At 45.7% G+C, this 20,020-nt stretch overlaps 1 protein-coding gene across 2 annotated transcripts in view; it reads right to left on the bottom strand.

The window, feature by feature from the left end:
* The window catches only part of WDR7 (WD repeat domain 7), a 72,578-nt gene extending 52,803 nt beyond the window's left edge, over window positions 1-19,775 (bottom strand). For both annotated transcript variants that reach the window (XM_026042511.1, XM_026042512.1), the window contains exons 1-15: window positions 19,469-19,775; window positions 18,255-18,361; window positions 17,163-17,241; window positions 16,512-16,686; window positions 15,341-15,417; window positions 14,499-14,618; window positions 13,889-14,034; window positions 13,140-13,242; window positions 12,251-12,392; window positions 11,196-11,444; window positions 9,632-9,852; window positions 8,101-8,296; window positions 7,389-7,603; window positions 2,125-2,894; window positions 1,491-1,579 (exon numbers count right to left, since the gene is read on the bottom strand). In XM_026042511.1, coding sequence (XP_025898296.1) covers window positions 1,491-1,579; window positions 2,125-2,894; window positions 7,389-7,603; window positions 8,101-8,296; window positions 9,632-9,852; window positions 11,196-11,444; window positions 12,251-12,392; window positions 13,140-13,242; window positions 13,889-14,034; window positions 14,499-14,618; window positions 15,341-15,417; window positions 16,512-16,686; window positions 17,163-17,241; window positions 18,255-18,361; window positions 19,469-19,627 — 2,848 coding nt within the window. In that variant the 5' untranslated portion in view covers window positions 19,628-19,775. The remainder of the gene's footprint in view (window positions 1-1,490; window positions 1,580-2,124; window positions 2,895-7,388; window positions 7,604-8,100; window positions 8,297-9,631; window positions 9,853-11,195; window positions 11,445-12,250; window positions 12,393-13,139; window positions 13,243-13,888; window positions 14,035-14,498; window positions 14,619-15,340; window positions 15,418-16,511; window positions 16,687-17,162; window positions 17,242-18,254; window positions 18,362-19,468) is intronic.
* Window positions 19,776-20,020: the final 245 nt, after the last annotated feature.

Raw genomic sequence — 20,020 nt, 5'->3', positions numbered from 1 at the left:
AAAAGGAAAAAAGGAAAAGGAAAAAAGGAAAAGGAAAAAAGGAAAAGGAAAAAAGGAAAAGGAAAAAAGGAAAAGGAAAAAAGGAAAAGGAAAAACAGAACGTGTCATATAAACATGATTTCCGGGAAATCTTGATCTTTCAAGCACTTCTTTTTCAAAATAAAAAAATTTTGAAAACRAAACAAAAAGAAAAAAAAGCCCCCAAAACAGCCCCCCAAAGCCATGCTTTCCGCCCGGAAGCCAGGTGCGCTCCCCGATCTCCTGGGGCGCATTCCTGGCCTGGCTCTTGCCCCTGCTGCTCGTCCCGCGCATCCCGGATCGCGCAGCGGAAGGGGCCAGTGTCCCTGTGCGGCTGGGGGCTGCCGCCAGGGTCCTGTCCCCATGTCAGCGCGTGGCGAAGCGGCTCCCCAAGCCGGAGCGCTTCTCCAACACCACCTGCTCCCTGAAAGCGCAGAGCTCCCCAGGCCGTGAGAGCCTTCAGCTGCTCTCCTGTCGCCAGTGCCCCATTCCAGCACGCTGGGCAGGGTTTTAGTCACCTGCATCCCCAAMGGGTCACACTGCATCTCCCCACAGCAGCCCCACAGGAGCGCTGCCCTTCTCCACCATGAGCAATGCTGGCCGCATCCCGGGAAGCCGCATCCCGGGGAGCAGCACCCCAGCATCCCTACCTCTGTTCTCTGTCCAACAGCTCCTTAATTTTGTGCTCAAGTGAAAAACGGCTGCATTGTGGTATTTCACTTTTATTTTATTTCTGGCATTGGCAGAATTAGTTCATTTGCCCCATCAAAGAGCAGCGACCTGATCTAGAGTCRCTCTTGCCTCCTCTTTCTGGGGGAGCCAATATTTCCAATAGGAAACTCTTGTCTAATCTTGGACACATCCTTCTCTTATATCACATACTGTTTTGTATCCATATACTTAATTGTTGTGCTTTCAAAAAGCACAACTTGTGCTTTCAAGCACAAGTTGTGCTTGAGAAAAGCACAAATTTCTATAAACTAGAAAATACTATTAAACCATCATCCATTGCCATCTCTGATAATTGCAATTAATGACAGCAGTAGCAGAGGTAAAAACAGAGTTAAAATAAACATTTGCCTTCATAACGTGTATATATTACTTGCAAATATATATCTTTAAACTTTAGCTTAGAAGTACTGTGTCATTCCTGCATTGGGCCAGTGTGTGCCCCACTTAGATACAGACTTCAAATGTGCGACTGTCACCTGATGCTCAAGWGCAGAATGCTTGGCAGCACTTAAAATATGCAAACATTCAATGTCAGAGAATGACTCCATGACAGCACCAGCACCTTGTATAGATTTTTATAAAGCTCTTAGTCATTAAAAATTTTGCCTAGAATATTACACTACCTTTTCCCCCCTATGTAGATGCTAGTAGTATTTTTTTTTTCATCACTTGATAGTAAGTTGACAACTTCAGTGTCAAGCTCTGAAATGAGATATCGTTTTAGAGAAGGTGATTTTTACCTTGCTTAATTTGTCCTTGAGCTGCATGACTTGATATTGAAGGGGGGGCCTTCATTTTTGTCATCTCAGGAGTTCCTGGTCTAGGAGGCCTAAATATAAAGTGTGTGTGAAGAGCGACAGGAGAAACAGCGGAGGAAGGGGAAAAAAAGAAGATTATTTGCTAAAGATACTGTAACTAACCAAATTTTGAAAAGCAAACTGTAAGAAAAGTCAGTTGGATTTCAAAAACAGGTGTCAACTACAAATCCTGGTTTATTCTTTGATGAAACACAATGAAAAGGCTATGTATACATTTTCACTAATTCATAATTTGACCTCATAATTATAAGACTCTTTAAAAACAATAACCATTAAAAATAAAGAACAAGAATGGCTTCTCAGCCTTATCAAGGCAAATTATGGTAACCCAACRTTATATTAATTTACATAACTCCATTAAATTAAGCCATCTTGGCATGAAAAATGGTATACTGAAGAAAGAAGAAATGCATTCTGTTTACCTAGACATCAAAGGTCATCACAGACATTAATACCTCAAGACCAAGTGAAAAAATAAATAAATTTAAATCTGTATTAAAATATCAACTCTGAAAGAAAGTTACCGCAAGTCAAACAAAATGAGCACTTTCCATACCTGGTGGGACCTTTCTTCATATGGTCTCCAATAAACGTTGCGTTAGTCATACTCATCAGTGTGTTTGCCAGGGAAATGATGGAGAGGAGATGCTGGGTGGTGACAGCACGGGACACGCCGTATGTCCCCTTTCCCAGGCCCTCGGTAATGGACATTTTCCTTCCCACCTGTGCACTCTCATACGACTGTTTACCTATGGCCTGGTTATAGCCAGGGAGCATGAGGGACATGTGGCCGCCTCGGGACAGCAGGCCGAAGGACACGGAGCAGTGCGGCTTGAGCATCCCAAGGCGATCCAGGCAGAGCTCATCCAGGACAGCATTCAAGCCCCACGCGTGAAGACAGGACATAAAGAGCTTTGCCGTGTCCATGGTTAGATTATATTCTAACAAGGTCAATGGTTTGGATTTGCTGGAGCGGTATTCTGGGTCACCGTCTTCTCTTCTTTGTCTTATTGATTCTTCATCCTCATCTTCATCGTCGAGAAGATGCTCTTTTATATTCTCTTTGATGGTCTCCTTGACCTGCTGGAAGAGAACTGCTGCTCGCTTACCAGCCAGGAAGGAGCCGCCTTTGTCAGAGCTGCCGGAGGCTTTCTGCAAATTCTCCGGGGAAATAAGGGCAGCGCTGGGCCGAGAGGCCTCCTCCGTCAGCAGCTGAATAATCAGCGCTTCTACATCAAAGAACAGCACGTGTATATCCGGATCCGTTAGGTTGGTCTTTATAGCTTGAACCATCAGGGAGTTATGGGAGTACTTAGGTAAATTCCCCTGTAATGAAACAAACAAACAAAAAGTTTTAATTGAATTGCTTAACACTTTTCATAAAGCTCATTCGAATACTGAGGAAGCTTTGAACGTTCATGCAGGTGCAATGCATGATATGACATTTTTACAGTATTCTTTCTAGACACTATGAAGTGGATTGAGAACTGCTGGATGGCAGAGCTCAGAGGGAGGTGATAAATGGGGCCGAGTCCAGCTGGAGGCCTGTGGCCAGTGGTGTCCCGCAGGGTCAGTACTGGGCCCGGTGCTGGTCAACCTGTTCATCAATGACCTGGACGAAGGCACGGAGCGCACCCTGAACACGTTTGCAGACGACATCAAGCTGGGTGCAGTGGCCGACACTTTGGAGGGCTGTGCTGCCATCCAGAGGGACCTGGACAGGGTGGAGAGTCAGGCAGAGAGGAACCTCATGAGGTTCAACAAGGACAAGAGCAGGGTCCTGCACCTGGGGAGGARTAACCCCAGGCACCAGCACAGATCAGGGGTTGACCTGCTGGAGAGCAGCTCCACGGAGAGGGACCTGGGAGTCCTGGCTGACACTAAAGTGCCCATGGGGCAGCAGGGTCCCCGTGGCCAGTGGGCTCCTGGCTGCATCGGGAGGACCTTGACAGCAGGGCAGGGAGGGGATCCTGATCCTGCCCCTCTGCTCAGCCCTGGGGAGGCCAAACCTGGAGCACTGGGGGCAGCTCTGGGCTCCCCAGCACAAGGGGCACGTGGAGCTGCTGGAGAGGGGCCAGCGGAGGGCAACAAAGACGATTAAGGGAATGGAGCATCTGTCGTACGGGAGAGACTAACAGAGCGGGGCCTGTTGAGCCTGGAGAAGAGATGGTTGAGTGGGGATCTGATCAATGTGTGTAAGCAGCTGAAGGGGGAATGTAGGGAGGAAGGGGCCAAGCTCTTCTCRGTGGTGGCCAGTGCCAGGACAAGGGGCAGTGGGTGCCAGTTGCAGCGCAGGCAGCTCCATGTGCCCGTGAGGAAGARCTTGTTTGGGGTGAGGGTGCCCAGCCCTGGCCCAGGCTGCCCAGGGAGGCTGCGGAGGCTCCTGCTCTGCAGATCTGCCAACCCGCCGGGATGTGACCRGGTGCYCCGAGCTCTGGGTGTCCCTGCTGGAGCAGGGGCTGGAATGGGTGAGCTCTAGGGGTTCCTTCCAACCTCAGCCATCYTGGGATTCTSTGAATATTGCTTTTATATATCAGGAATATGAAGCTTGTGATCAAATAAGACATCCCTAAACTACAAAATACTGCTTAGAAAAGTTTCACATAAATATAGACCTCTAAACAAGAAGGAACTTCACACTTGCTATGCAAGAGATGAATTCTAAAAGATAAGTTATGCTTCATGTGCAGTGAATGGCGCCTGATGTTTTCATGGCCTCAGCCGAGTTTCAGGCACCAAAGCCACCACTGACCAATTTTCTTTTATATCTCATTGCCATGTTTGTCTTTTGTCTATGAAAAGACAACCTTGAAGGAAGTGCCTTGAAGGAAGGTCTCCTTTGACATCTCCTCACATTGTAAGAGGTTTTCTCTACTAAAATATCACCAACAGCAGCTCTGAAGAGTGCTCTTTAAACACTTACACTACTCTAATGGACAAATTTTGTGAAAAACGCCAGTGACCAAGGCAACAGCAGCATATGCACACGCACACCTGAAGAGATGTGCTCTGAACACACCACCAAAGAAAGGCAGACCCGGTAAAATCCTCAGTAACATGGGCGGCTCCAGAAGAATTAAATAATTCTTAATTTCTGTCCTTCCTCAAATTAAAACCTGCTTCACTTACATAGAGAAATAAGAATTAAATGGAAACCGTCACCTTCTAGCTCTTTTCTTCTTGGAGAAGCTGCARGACCAGTTAGTTCAGAAAGCTACATAAACAAACAAGGGCCTAGAGTCTGCACATGAGCAAACACCCCAGTTCTGACCCCTTTTATTCTGTGGTCACTTCTAAGAATAAAGAAGTTATTAAATAAGCATAACTTTGTCATGAGCAGCAAATATTAGGAACTAGAATAGAAATAATTAAATGTCAATGAATAATAACTGCTCATGTTCTACAATGCACCGATCTATTTACACACCCCTTATTTATTGTAAATCCAGTTGTTATTTTCTCAGAATGTCAAGTGGGTCCCAATGACAACATTAGCAGCAACAACATAACAAAAACACCTTCGTTCCTAATCATCACCAYGCTCTTTTTGCCCTGTGTGTGCTGGGATGGAGAGCACAGGGAGACACCTGCACCTACCACGCTCAGGTGTACACACGTGGAAGGTGATTGTGCACCGGGCAGGAACGCTAGCCAAGCCTGAACACATCCTTGTGGCAGCARGAGGTGTAATGGAGAGTGGTCTCCATCCATCCTGCTTGGAAAACATGCCGTTCAGCGCGTGGGAGAAGTCCTGGAGCCGCCGGCCGCACATCTCTGCTCCCCTCTGCTGCCCGCAGCCCCAACTGCGGCGCGCTGCAGSTCCGCGCCGCTCCACCACGCAGCAACGCAGGCTCCCAGCGCCCGGCCACGCTTGTACRCCGCAAGAACGGGGTAATTAATTAATCAATTAGCCTACTCTGACAGGTCACTGCTGGGGGAGGAAGCCAGGCAGCATGTGGGATCATAGCGGGAATGGGTGTGAATGGGAAAGGAGCTCGGGAGAGCGGCGAGCCCAGCTCCTGCTCAAGGAGCACTGACCACACATCCAGAAACGAGAACAGATCGTTTGAAAGGCCTCAGGGCTGCGTTACTTTAAAACAGATTTAATAGGAACAGTAGCAAAGCAAAATTCAGAGAATATTTAGCCTCCTGTGCTGTACTGTCCTCCATAGTGAAGCTCCATAAACATTTTACACAGTACTAGTTTTTCGTGGGATACAACCTCCATGTACTCTGTTTGCTGCTCAGAATGTTAAAACTAATGTTAAAATGTTAAAGCTACTTTTTGTATTACATAGTTTTGAAATTTAAGATGTATATGTAGGTATAAATCTTCCCTGTATATATTTACAACGTGCAGTATGGGAGGGGAGGAATAAAACATAAACCAATGCTGATCCCATTCCTCAATGCTAGTGCAAAGCCAAAGGGTAACTTTTCCACGTGGATCGGGAGCAAGGCTGGATCCCTGTCTATGCAGTTAACAGCGGGAGCACAACTGCGTGAGTATAAAGTGGTAGCAAACCCAGATCTTTAAAGTCTCAATCTGAGAAACAATGATAAATATAAACGGAAAGAGCAGGAAGCATCAAAAACARCAGTGTAAACTAGGGAACATGCAGAAGAATATTGAAGGGATTGTTTGGGTTGGTGGTATTAAGTAGTTATCACCACCCATCTGAAAGGTAAAATAGTTTTGTGCATATCCTTACATCCTTGCTAAACCCAGAGAAAAAGACAGTGAAAGCAGTACCAACGTATGAACAACCAATGCATAAACAGTGAAAGGGCAGCTCAGAACGGAAACCCAGAATGGAAGACTCCAGAACGGAAATCCACTAAACCCATTACTGCAGGGAGCACAAAACAAACATACAAACGAGAAAAGATAAAGGTAAATAAAAAGAAAGGCAGTTCCTCCCAACCCTCATTACTCTGCAGTGACTGGGGAAGCTYCCGCTTCCATAAGGAACGAGCAGAACCTTCGTGCAGCCGCAGCAGCAGCGGGAGGGCTCGGAGCCACAGTGAGCAGCTTATAGCCCTTAGGTGTCTGTTTGCTTACAAAGTTATAGTTTAACTTAACTGCTTCCAACTAGAATTACCTACGTAGATTCCTATTCTATGTGCTAAAACCTTTAAATTGAGGAAAAATTCCTGCGTCCATACGGGACATGAGTGAGTCCCAATGCACAGAGCCAGCTCCTAGTCCGAACTTTGSTTTCCGGCAGCCAGGCCCAGGTAAGACCGGTCCAGGGCCTTCGTCCCCTGCCGAGCTGCTGCCTTGGCGCAAGTGAACAGAAAAGGCGGCTGCTGTCAGCAGCCCGAGCCCGGGAGCGGGGATCACTGCTGGGCACCTCTCCCGGCACCGCCGGCTCCGCAGGGACAAACAGGCGGATACAACTTGTAGGGAGAGCCTGAAGGACTAGGGCTCCGATTATCTGCTTTCGTGAGCATTGCCATCTCGTATAAACCATGCATTTGCGAGCAGATGGATCGGCACGCTGCATAGATATGAGAACAATCTTAGAAAAAAAATGTAAGAAAGAAAACTGCAAAGAAAATCTTAAAGAAAATGTACCACCAGCACCAGAAACTACAGAATTACACTGGCCAAGGCTGAAGCTTACACTCCAGGAAAATAAAATCCTGCAACTGACCTAAATCTTTAAAGTCAGCCTAAGTCTCAGAATTACCAAGAATTACCAATTATCAGAATTACCAAGCACTCTGGGTAAGACCCACTCAGCTCACAACGATGAGGACCTTCCCTATTACGTTTATGAAGATAAACATTGCACTGAACTCCGAAGGATGTCCCACCTTGTCGGAGGCTTCCGAAGCCAGGAGGTTGGTGGCCAGAGTCTGCAGCTTCTGGTGGGCCACGTTCTTGAGGGCGGCCAGGCTGCGGCGGGTCATGGCCTGCTTGAGGTTGACGGCCGGGTGGCTGAGGGCGTCCACGGCGGCCGGCACCGCCTCGTCGCAGGCGCTCAGGATCTCCACGGCCGTGATGCCCATCACGCACCTGTCCAGCGCTCCTGCGCCGGGGCAAAGGCACCCGTGAGGCACAAAGGCGCCCGGACGCCACCGGGCTACTACTCAAAAACAACTACTCAAAAACTAAAATCTAACCATTACTTAAAAAACAATTTATGATTATTCTTCACTCTGCAAGAGTGGAAATTCTTGTACATTTAAGATGCTGCATTTCTACACTAAGCTGGAAGTAAATTATACAAACACTAATGCATTATGTGGTGCCAGTGTTTGCAATTCAACTGTTAAATGGGATATCATGCCCAGGAAAAACGGCAACGTGGACTTTTCCAAAATGAAAWGAATTCTTCCAAATACTGAAACAGGCATTTAACAAATGCTTACACAACCTACAAATTTGAGGAATGTCTGGAGAGCTAATTTTTASGATAAACATGTGAAAATAATTAACTCATCTCCCAGAGATGCAACTCTGTGTGTGTGTATGTATATACATACATATCTTTTTTAAAATCCGTGTCTCTGTACTGAGCCTTACCAGTATCCATTTGCCAGACGTACACAGACCCGTCGGAGCACCCCACCACCAGGTAGTCATCCGAGGGCCTCCACTTTATGACCTGGATGGGGAAGAGGTGGCGGGAGGCCAGCATGATGCACTTCTTCTCCCGCAGGCTCAGGAGGCCCACGGAGTGGTCGCTGGCAACGGAGCACACGCAGTGCTGGACTCGCGCCTTCAGAGAAACAAACAGCACACCTGCATTAMTTTGATCATACTGTGACTAGCTTGCATTTGATGAAACAGTACAATTAAAAAAATATATATTCTTTGGACTCTTCAGGTAATAAACAACCCATTTGATAAGCAAACCTCAAGCACRTCAGCCCAGAGCAAAATCCCTCCTGACCTCACCAGAACCAAACGTCACCCACTGCGATTCTCTCGAGCTCGTGCCRGAGGGCCCTGCCTGCTCCGCTGCTGCAGCTCAAAGCCCACCCAGCACACTCGACCAAGCCAAGGCAGCCCCCTGCCGACACCCTTCTTTCTTTCTTTGACCACCAGGGACAGCTTGCAATTGTCCCATAAGGAAAATAAAATCCCCCCTCACCTGCTTTTCAAATATTTAACATTTGAAAGGAAAATACCTGTGAAAGGTTCAAAACTGTCACAAAAATAATAAAACACGTTTTTGAAAAGCAGATTCAGACAATTGATAAAGCAGTTCAACTTAAAACAAAATACAGACTACCTGCACTCAATCCTTTTGCTTATGTTTAGTTTTTCTTGTGAAAGACAGGAATGTTGACTCATGTTTCTTGGCAAATCAAAGAAAAACAGAAGCCAAGCATTTGGATTTATTACACAGAATTATATTGTCCTGCATGCACAATTAAACACTGCTGCAGGTAAAGTTACTTAAAAGAGCTACTCACAGTTTATTGGGTTTTAAATTATGGTTTTAAATTTTATATATTGATTTTTTTTCCCAGTTTTTCCTAGACTTTATCATCAGGCTAATAATTAGATAAACTTTTACATAAAATCTTCCATTTACACTTAGTTTAGTACAACAAGCTAACTTCTTAGGTATTTTTAAAGCCAGGATCTAGGGAGGAATAGACCACRTTAGCAGAGCTAAGCAGTGCAAAAATAGAGCAAATGGGAGCAAGAAATGAAAGCAGCAAGAAAATGAGGATAAGTAAAACAGAAAAAATGTTCAAAAAACAATAGGAGACAAAGGGAAATAAAGGGGAAAAAAATTATTGCTGCATGGTGGATGCTTCCTGCGCATCCCAAGGGCCTTTGGGCAAAGTCTCTGCCTTCACTTCCACGTTGTAAAAACCTTCTCCCACTGTTAATGCTGYCTATCATGTAATGCCAACCATTTCCTTAGCTATGTTTTAATATCCATTTTTCCCACTATTTTTAATCCTACTTTTAAACACAAATGAAATCAACAGAGCAATTAAACTGGTTTTAAACATCTGCAGGCGTTACACTTTGGCTCAGCTCTAACTCTTCAGTGTGTTACGTTACATTCACATTCTCGAGAAGGATTCAAACTTACGCTACAGTTTTCTGGTGGAACTAGAAGCTGTGTAATTTCTCCACCATGCACACAGAAGATATGTTTCATCTCTCCAGAAAATATATCCCATATGATGACTGAGAAATCCACACCACCTGAGATCAAATACCTTTGATCATAACGAGAAGAAACCTGGTGAGGATACAGTAAACATGTAATTTTGTTTCGATGGCCTCGGAGAGTCCGGTGAGGGGGCCAACCTGAGAAATTCGGGGTGGGAGGTCAGGGAAAGGGAAAGAAAAGAAAAATAGAAATTAGAACAGTTTCTAATGCAGAATATTAAGCAGCAGCCTGCTATTGATTAAAAAGACGTAGGCCTATTGGAATTTGTCCTAAATTCTTGCCTTGCCTTGTTTTAAAAATTTGATGGGTATTTAAGACTTCAAGTGGTCTGGCTGATCCTTCTTTTGTCTTGCCACAAGATCTTACGTGAAACTAATTCAGCTCTCCTAAGCAGAAGTGCTTCCCCCCAAATAAAAGACCACGAAGATGTGGGAGAAAAAAAAAACACCAAAACCGTCCATTTTTCCAGGGTTATGACCAAGAGAAGTCTACAAAATTCTCACTTTGCATCAGTCCCCACAGTAGCCTGCAAGCCTGCAGTGCTACACGAGGGTGCCAGTGCTGGACAGGCTCATGGTGCCCACTTCAAATTTAGAAATAATGAAAAACGAGCCAAGAAATGCTTTAAAGGCAGATTAAAAGGCAGATTTAATAAAACAGGGCCGTGCACTAAGTGTCAGAAGGAAATTTGTTATGTAATGTCTGCATGACAGAGTTAAACTGTTCTCCAAGACTATGCTTCCTAGCAAGCASAGCAGCCCAACAAGATACATGCAGGCACTTCTGTATTTCTGTGAGGTTAACAGTCACCAGCAGTGACCTGAAGAATAACACTGTTGACTTTCAGGCAGTTGAGCTTTACATAAAAATTTCACTGTAGTTCAACATTACACAAAGCGAATCAATTTACATAAGGAAAATATAAGTAACAACCTCATATATCCACCTAATAGCAAAATATTTAAATACTCTATTTATCTGCATATGTCAAAACATAAGATCATAAAAATGATAAAAATGATCTGGACGCAGCATGTACAGCAGCAAACCAATGTATAACTCGGGCGATGCATGCAAATTAACTCTTCTAAATGCGCTAATTTCCAGAGGAGATCTCCAGAGGCCCCTTGCTACACCAGGGAACGTGGTGCCCAGAGCAATTCCAGAGACAAGACAAGGATGTCCCCACTGTAATTTTGCTACTACATCTCAAAAGGAATCCAGGAGAAATACCGGGATCTTTCCGGGCAAGGAACATCCAGAAGCTGATTCAGGCTGGCTGCACTTAACTTACCACTTAAGTTTCTCACTACATAGAGCAACGTCAGGCTTGTTAACAATAGGGTTATGTGGTTTCTCCACGTCCTCCTCACCCCGGTTTTTACAGCAAAGCAGGTTGATGCTCCCTCCTCGCACCCGTGCCTCCCCGGGCTGTGCCTGGCGGGAGGCCGGGGTGCCCTCGGGAAGCTGGCGCACGTACCTCTCCTCAGCATGTGCTCGCCCTGCAGGAGCTGCACGATGGCCGTCTGCGTGGCCGGCACGATGACGATGCTGCCGTCCTCGCGGCCGCACACCAGGCGCCCGTGCGCCGGGATGTACACGCTGGCCGTCACCTTGAGCGGCTCCTTCACGTTTGGTACTAAGCTTAGCTGGTCTATAATGCCAGCGGGGTGAGGGCTCAGCTTATTAAAGGCTTCCTGTAGGGATATTGAAGTTGTTGCTTGTAGTCCTGTTGGAGGGAAGAAAGAGGGGAGGGGGGAAAGGAACTAAGGCCTGCAGAATATCTCAAAGCCTGCCTTTAAATACACCACGCTGCAGCACTTTACACCAAATAAAACACACATCCTGGAAACCGATTAATCAACTCCRTGAGAGTTGGTGCGGAACACACGGAAGCCCTGAGAACGTGTGGGAAAAATGAAATGTGTTTGTGCTCAGTTGCAGGACAAAGCCACGTACGCAGGCAGCAGCAAACACAGCTGGCAGCTGCCAAGTAAGGCAGGTAACAACTGAGGCCTGAAAAGTACTCAGGGTAAACTGAGATTTTTGATCAAGTATTTAAAACTACTGTAACTCCTACAATAAGCTAACAAGCAAAAAATACTATTCAAGAAGCACAAATTTCATCTGTAACTTCAGTAATTAAGATGAAAAAGTCTGAAATGAAGGAAAAAATGGTTGGCAGCCTGAAACTGAAAGTCACTGAGAGACTGCCTGAGTGCTGGAAACAAAGGGGAATTTAGTGCAAAAACAAGCCAACAAACTTCATTTCAGTTTATCCACATATTTCCAAAAACTGTCTAACTTATTCCTTGATACAATCCACCTTTCTCGATGTGTATCTGCTCGCAGAAGTGCATTAAGCAAATGCACTACAGAAAGCACATTTATGCGAGGTATCAACTGTGAAAAACGCTGTGAGCTATCAACTAGGAGAGCACGTGGCTAAAGGCAAGGGAAATGTGACTGCTGCATGTGCAAGAGCGGCAGCGGAGCCGTGGGCGGCCCCCGAAGGCRCCCGCAACGCGGGGTCACCTGCCGCGCTGTCCCGCTGCTCCAGGGCCTCGGGCACGCTCCAGATGCACAGGCGCCCCGAGGAGTCCCCCTGGATCAGCAGCTTCTTGAACAACTCGCCGCGGCCGTAGAAGAATCGAGTTACTGGAGGACATATCAGTAACTGTTAAAAAATAAATAATAATAATAATTAGAACAAGTTCAGGCACAAGCAAATCATGCACTAAGTCAACATTCATCTAACTCATCTATGTTAGAAATTCCTGGACAACATAAAGATTAAAAAAAAAAAAGTTTAAAAATACCAATGTCCAAATTTGCCCCAAAATTAGATGGTTAAAATTAAAAAAAAAAAAAAAGCAAAAACAACTACAGTTTTGTAATAACAGGATTCATAAATTAATGGTACTGTACATTACTCGATGTGCTTGCACAGCCTGAAGCTGTATTAGTTTATAGCACATAGAGTTTACTGTGCCATGTAAGAATGGGTTGTAATTCAGAGAAGATTTGGGTCCCTGGAACAGGATGCTCCTTCCTTTGCAAACCCCCAAGTGCTTCAGTCGCAAGGAGCGGCGCTGAACGGGTCTGTTTGCTCAGCGACCGCCTCACTGCGAGGCTGGTCACAGCTGGGCTGCTAACAGAAAAGAACTGGAGAGGCTGGAGCACAGACTAACCCTGCGTGGATATGAAAAGAGAAACAACAGACCACAAACAAGGGGTCCTTAATAGTCACTCTCCTACATATCTCCTTTGATAGAACGAGAACTCTAATGTCTACTTTGAGAGGGAGGCAGAGGTSACCTGGCAAGCTACGTGAGCCTCAGGTCTTTGAAACAGAAATGCAGTTACATTTTGTGCAGCAACACAAMCAAGTACAGGCAAGGAAACCAAAGGAAATGTATTTTACCTGCTTATCTGCTCTGTCCAATACACTGTACAGTAAAGGTGGGATTAAATTTTCCACCGCTTTTCCAACACCACTGCGAAAGGAGTCGCTAGCTGGTAGACAACTGGATTTACAAATAACAAAAAAGAATAAAATTCCTACGTTAAAGAGACTACTGCATGGTGAGATAAAGAACACATTAGATTCCTTTTAGTTTCAAAAGGCAAAAACAACCCTCCCCAATCCTCCAACACTTTCACATTTTTCATTTCCCATTTTAACATTTCCAATCGTTCAGATCATGCATTGCAGATCACCGTGATCATTTTAATGTAGAGGGAATTCGCAGGCAGCAACAACTGCCCCAACATTCTCAGCTCAGGCCCCACACATCGGTAGCTGAAGGAAAGAGGCAGGGTGGCATTAGGGTGAGCATGTGTGGCTTGGAATAGATAAATTCAGGAAGAAACAGCAGCAAATTTTTTCTATTTGCTTTTGCCACTTATTCAACAGCAAAATGCACCTTTCCCATTTCACATTATCCAACAGCCACCACCRTGATGTGAACAAGAGTTACACTACAGTCAGAAGATGGTGGGAACTTCAACGTGATACACGCTGGGGACTCACACAAAACATGTGCATGGAATATTAATATCTACATAGTTTCCCATAATCTCGTAACTAAACACAAGCCAAAGATATTAAAGCCTCTTTGGTTCYCCCTGTCCCCAGCAAATAAAGAGGTGGGCAGTTTCCACGCTGAGTACCTGGCTGGCAGTTTGTAGATGAAGCTCTGTCCATCTTCTGTCCACACAATCACCTTATCAGCTGACACGAAGTCCCCCCCAGTCCAGGTCTGCTCGTTCTCACTAGGGACTGAGCACAAGAGGGAATAATCGCCAGCATCAAACACCTGCAAGCAGACAGCGATGTTTGTCGTTAACCAGCTGCAGATTAAAATGCCCGGACAGCAGCTCATTTCACTATTTCAGTGCAGACATATTAAATCACCTTCAAACAGTATTTACTTAAGGTAAACACAATTTATGGGAAAATATACAACATCTACCTAATGACTACAGGACTACCTGAGATGTTACAAATGTAGCTGGACATTACATTATTACATATATTACATTATATCATATATTTTATCCAGGTAAAAGTAATAGGCCTTGATTTGTTGAAATAATATTCCCTGCACTGCAAGGCAATATACTTTCACGGGATTATACTCAATGAACTCTACAGCTTAAACTGTATAGGYATAAGCTTCTTGGTCTAAATGCTTTAACTGGCATTCATATATAGTGGGAAAAAAAAGAAGAAAAGAAGAAAAAAAGACAGAAGCAGCTTTCACTCAGCTGCTCTCCTCACCCTCCAGTACTTGGAGCACACCACCAGCAGCGACTGCTGGGTGAACGCACAGAAAGAAATGCTCTGACAGTTTTGACAATAAATAGGCTTAGACTCCTCTTCAAATACTGGGGTAGCATCCTAAGAAAAAGAGGAATASAATTAATTCACTGCAACTTATTTAAAAAAAAAAAATGAATTAGAAATCAGAGTTGTATTTGCTTCTGTCATAAAAACAGTACCTTCCAAGAAAGGCAGTTCCCCRTAGTTTAAGTTTTTCCTCAGATGAGCAATGTCTCTAAACCCTGACCGAAACACACACACACAGTGATGTTGTACTGTGATGGCCTCGGGGGCACATCATCCATCAAACATCCCTCCTCCTGATACAGACAGTCAAGTCTGCTGACTCTATCACACGTGCAGGGGTGGCACGTCCACAGACAAGCAGAACTAAAGTGGCATGTAAGAAATTTCCTTGAGAGACAAGACATATGTCCACAGAAAAGGCACTAACTGGGATAAACACGAGGTCATTATTTTTATTTAAAGATTCAGAGCATCAAGCAGCRCTCGTCTGCTCAGCACTGCAGCCCCCGTGGAGCTTTCTTTTCATAAGAAAAGAAAAGCATCAAAGTTTTGTTTGTAATTTGAAGAATCAGTTACACAAGATTAAGGAATTTCATTTTTGGAGGGTAAAAGAAAATCACATTACTATGTATATAGAAGAAAATCACTTCTTGYACCACTTAAAAAATGGAAAAACAAACAAACAAAACAACAACAACAAAACATTTCTTCACTCAAGAAAAACGTGTGCAAGTCATCCGTGGCACAGCCCCAGTCTGGCAGCCTTTGCTCACCTGCATGCGACTGATGTCCGAGGTTATGATCCAYACTTTCAGGATGCCAGTCACCGAAACAGCTACAACAGTGTCCTCTGGAGGAAAGCACAAAATAGTCAGATGGATAAATACAAAAGCTTATCCACTTTGTTGCCCGTTTGTGCGTATCCGAGTACGGAGATATGTGAGAATATCCCAATGTCCACGTTTATGGGGGCAGCAGGTGGCCAGGACAGGCCCCTCGCAGCCACGCTGGCGGTCTCGCAGTCACCTACGGAGCCTCCCGGGCCAGGGCTCTGGGCATAGGTCTGGCGTGCGGGCTGGCCCGGCCCTCAAGCCTCTCCAAGCTCCTGGGCAGGCTCAGCCGAGCAAGGCAAAGGCGGCCCCGGGAGGAACCCGGCCCAGGAGCCGCAGCGCAAAGCGCGTCTGTGGGTGGGCATCGCTTCAGATCACACCAGCTAACCCTCTTCCAAACAGAGCCCACTCGTGTCTCTCCACTAAGCTCGCACTGGGGGACAGGTCCTCCCTCTGTGGTTCTCAGGCTTCTCTCCTTGTCCAGCAGCAGTCCCTGCACTGCAGTATTTCTGCGAGCTGCTCTGGGCACATAATCCTGTTGTGAGCAGCAAACTCCTTGCGTACCTCCCACAGCACCCACTGAAGCACTAGGGCAGTTCCCTTGATAAAGCTACTAATCACTAGGGCGATCATTAGGTGATCTTGATGCATCCTAAGCACGACGTGAGCAAGACCACAGCACTGAGCGTGCTCACAGCCTTCCAGGCTCGTGTCAGCTTGGATGCTTGGGCTAGCCGTATTATCCCAAAGTCTTTCCCCATTCTCAGGGCATCACTTTGTTCTCCAGGTTTCAACACAGGCATATGTTGAATGAGATAACAAAACTACTCACTATTTACTATTTACCTGTTGTGCATGTGGATGCACACACACCGAATGTGGTTAGAATTGAGGTTCTGTTCATGAGAAAGTGTTTAAATATAACCAGAGTTACAACCCTCCTTACGTGATGAAGCAGCAACRGAGACAACACTAAAAATATTAAAGATTATCAGGTCTTCTTGCTGCACAAATATTGAAGCAGCCTCAGGATCACAGAGCAGCTGGCACTTGCTGGGACCTTTGGATACKATTTCTCTTGCAAAGTCATAACAAAAGCAATAAAAATAATTACCTTGGGTTCTGTTGGACCGAATGATACTCATGGAGCTGATCCAGTCAGGAGATATCTTTGATAGTAAAGAGTAAAGAACTTCAAGGCTGGTAGCATCCACAACGAGAATTTCTGGGTAGTGCCCGTGGCACAAGAGCCTCCCTTCACGCTGGTTCCCAACAGTGAACTGGTAGAACTGAAGGGATGTTAACAAAGTACAGAGCTTTTGCTTCATGAGCGGCATCAAATCCTTTGTTTTTATCAAAATCCTAACTTCATAAACACRTTCTAATGGCTATCTGCTCAGGGATCGCCCAGCTGCACTGGTGCCATCCTGTGCATGCCAGTGTCCCCAGGGAGCCCTTCCCGGCCTGGGCCGCGCTCGCTCGCCCACCTCCCCGGCCCTGCTGCTCTTACCGCCTCCACCCTCTCCAGCCTTTCCCATACTGAATCCCGGCATTTCCCTTCCCAAAGCTGCAGTAAGGCACATGCCCAGCTCAGGGGCGTTTGATGATGCAGAACACAGCACAAGCTACATGGGCATATTGCAGCAGCTTGGAAAATGCCATTGTCAAGCTTCTCCTCCCCAAAAAGCCTTGTTTTTATGGGAGCTACAGCCTCCCTGCTGCACAACACATAGCAGGGCTTCTCAAGCCTACACAGAGCACTAACCTGGATGCCAGTGTGTGCGCAGGCTAATTTGGTAAACTCTATGCATCTCCCATCATTCACATCCCACAGACACATCTCCCTAAAATGCAAAAGACAGATTACAACCACTTGGAAAAATGAAATATTTTGAATGGATTTAGGAGTCATTTATATTCAGAGAAATTTAAACCACAGCTAGGAACTAGACGAGTTATATTTTTATAAAGGAAACTCAAAGTTTACTTGAATTTCTAGTCCTTCCACTGTAATCTAAACAAACTCTGCTTCGCTAGCACAATTATGAAGGGAAATATGTAAGTGCTCATCATATGTTCAGCATAAGCCACCAGTATTAAGCAAATGTGAGTGTGTAACCTAGAGCAAGTATTCACAAGTATTTCTAATTATTCCACACTCCCAGTGCCTCCTCTGAGCTGTCAAAGATTAGCCAATTTTTTCCATACTTGTAAGGAAGAAGCCTATTACCAAAACGAACATTTCAATCACGTGGCAGTGAACACTAAGGTTTAATTCAGAGGCCCAGGAATCATCCTCTGCCAACCATGGGCAGAAACAGGCTTACGTCCCGATACAAGCAGGTGCTCTGGAGGAGCAGGGAAAGGGGCAAGACCCAGGTGTCCGTCCGCAGCCGAACCCAAGCAAAAGGAAACACRCAAGTATCTGCACTGCAGCTGACAGCGTCATACACTTCTTCAGCCACTCACACACAAACATTTATAAATAACTGAGATTATCCATCCAAACATAAACAAATTACATCCAGGGCGGCAGAGATTACTCTGTACACAACTGTGCTGCATCCTGCCACGAACCCCGCGGCACAAGAAGCAAGAGCGGCGACGCTCCGTGAGCCCAGGCGCATCCTCCCATGGGCCGGGAACTCCCGCGCGCTCCGTGCCCGGGGTTGGCACCGGAGCAGCCCCATCACTTGGGCTACATGCGAGTGTGCTAGGCAGGAGGTGAGTGAAAAACAGCACAGAGAGAAACTCGGAATGAAAGGATCAAAAATGAATGGAAGCAACCCAATCTCCTCTATACCCTTCATTTTGATTACTTAACTGATGTGCATTATAACGTGTGCGGAAGCCTCACCCGCTTTCCGAGGCGCTCACGATGTACTGCTTCTCGCTGGAGGCAGACGCCTTGGACAAACAAGTCACGGAGGCGGTGTGGCCAAACAGCAGGGCTCGGGGATTGATCTGGAGTCAGAGCGTGGAGCAGAAAGCGAAAATGACACAGGCATTATTGCTTACCTACAACACACACATTCCAAATTTCTGTTATACAAATACACATATACATTATGTATATCATATACATTATCTATATGATATACATAAAGTTACATATACAAATGTGTTTTTATATATACATAGACATATACTTTATTAGCATAGCTGTAGAAAGGCAATCCTAGAAATGCTTGCATAGTGCTGGTACAATGTGCAACAGAATCCATTCTAACTACCACTGTAATGCCAGCTTGAGGAAAAATAAAGGAAAGTTTTGGCTAACCTGCAGCAATAATCTTTCCCCAAATCAAGTTCAGTTTACATTTACAAATAGCTTTAGATAAAACTCCAATCAAACTGCCCTTTATTTATTTGCTCTTTCTACAAAGAAATACTCCTTTTCTCCAGTTGTGACTTGTTAAATGTATTAGACGCTAACATAATTTATGGGAGTAACTGGGGAGATTGAGATTTTTCAGTATAATCTTTGACTCTTTCTCCTCCATTCAAAAGGTTTAAAACTATTTGTATGCAGACCAATTGCTGATGGACCCTTCGAGATACCAACTCAAGGGCGGAAACTGATACCCAATAACTACCCAACAATCTCCACCTCTAGCAGCAGGGCCTCTTCTCGTTCAGTTGTCATGGAAAATGGAGCTTGGATAAAATAAAAATAACCTTACAAAGTCCTCTATCTACAGTCACGTCATTGCAGAAATGTCATTCACAAAGGTGACTAAACCTGAAAGTAACTATCAGTTGAGGGCATCTCCAATGCCCAGAAAAGGGGGAATAATTCCTTCAAAAAAAGAAAATCTACAGCAGCAGCAAAGCCAAGGATTGAAAGCCTATCTTCTAACGTGAGCTAGTCACTTCTGGAAGCCCCAGGGTGGCATTTTAGGAGGGGAAGGCAGAACACAAAGGTAGAACACATGCACAGAGTGCAGAAGAGCCTCAACCCCACAATGGGTTATACTGACACTGTAATACCCACGGATGAAAATCCCTTTGGCGGCAACGTTAACCACTTCCAGGCCACCAAAAGCGGTCACACCCGGGGACGAGACTCACCTCGAGCTCTGCAGAGAGGTCCCAGAGGCAGATCTGCCCGTCGTGGCAGCCCGTGACGACGGTGGAGGCGTCGTCGAGGAGCAGCAGCGTGGATATGCAGTGCGTGGGCGCGCGGCGGCCCCACAGCACGATGGGCAGCACCAGGCTGTTGCCCGCCATCCTGCTCGYGCTCCTGCCGCTTTGCCAAGGAGAGAAGCGTCAGGCCCCGCGCGGGACGGTTTGACACGGGATGGACACAACGCGCCTCCTCCATCAATCCCCAACAAACACGCGTCTCCTCCCGCCTAACGCAGCAAGTGAGCAACGGCATATTCCTTAAGCAGGCAGTTAAAATATAATGAGCTGTGACAGCACCAAAATTTCAGCGTTAGTTTCTCACATGTTTTGCAAAAGAGATTTTTCGAAGTGGCCTTTTCCTGCTTACACAGACACTTCCCCCCGTAATAAACCTTCTTAAAATAATCCTGGAGCAGCAAATGCTCCTGGTCCCAGGCTTGGGACAGCTCTCCTGCCCAGGACGGACAAAAACAGGGCCTGGTGCTTTCTATACAG

Source organism: Nothoprocta perdicaria, unplaced genomic scaffold, assembly GCF_003342845.1.
Source record: "Nothoprocta perdicaria isolate Ctin4 unplaced genomic scaffold, notPer1 scaffold_306, whole genome shotgun sequence".
NCBI lineage: Eukaryota > Metazoa > Chordata > Aves > Tinamiformes > Tinamidae > Nothoprocta > Nothoprocta perdicaria.
Note: the sequence above shows the minus strand (reverse complement) of the source record. Positions and strands in the feature narration are given on the sequence as shown.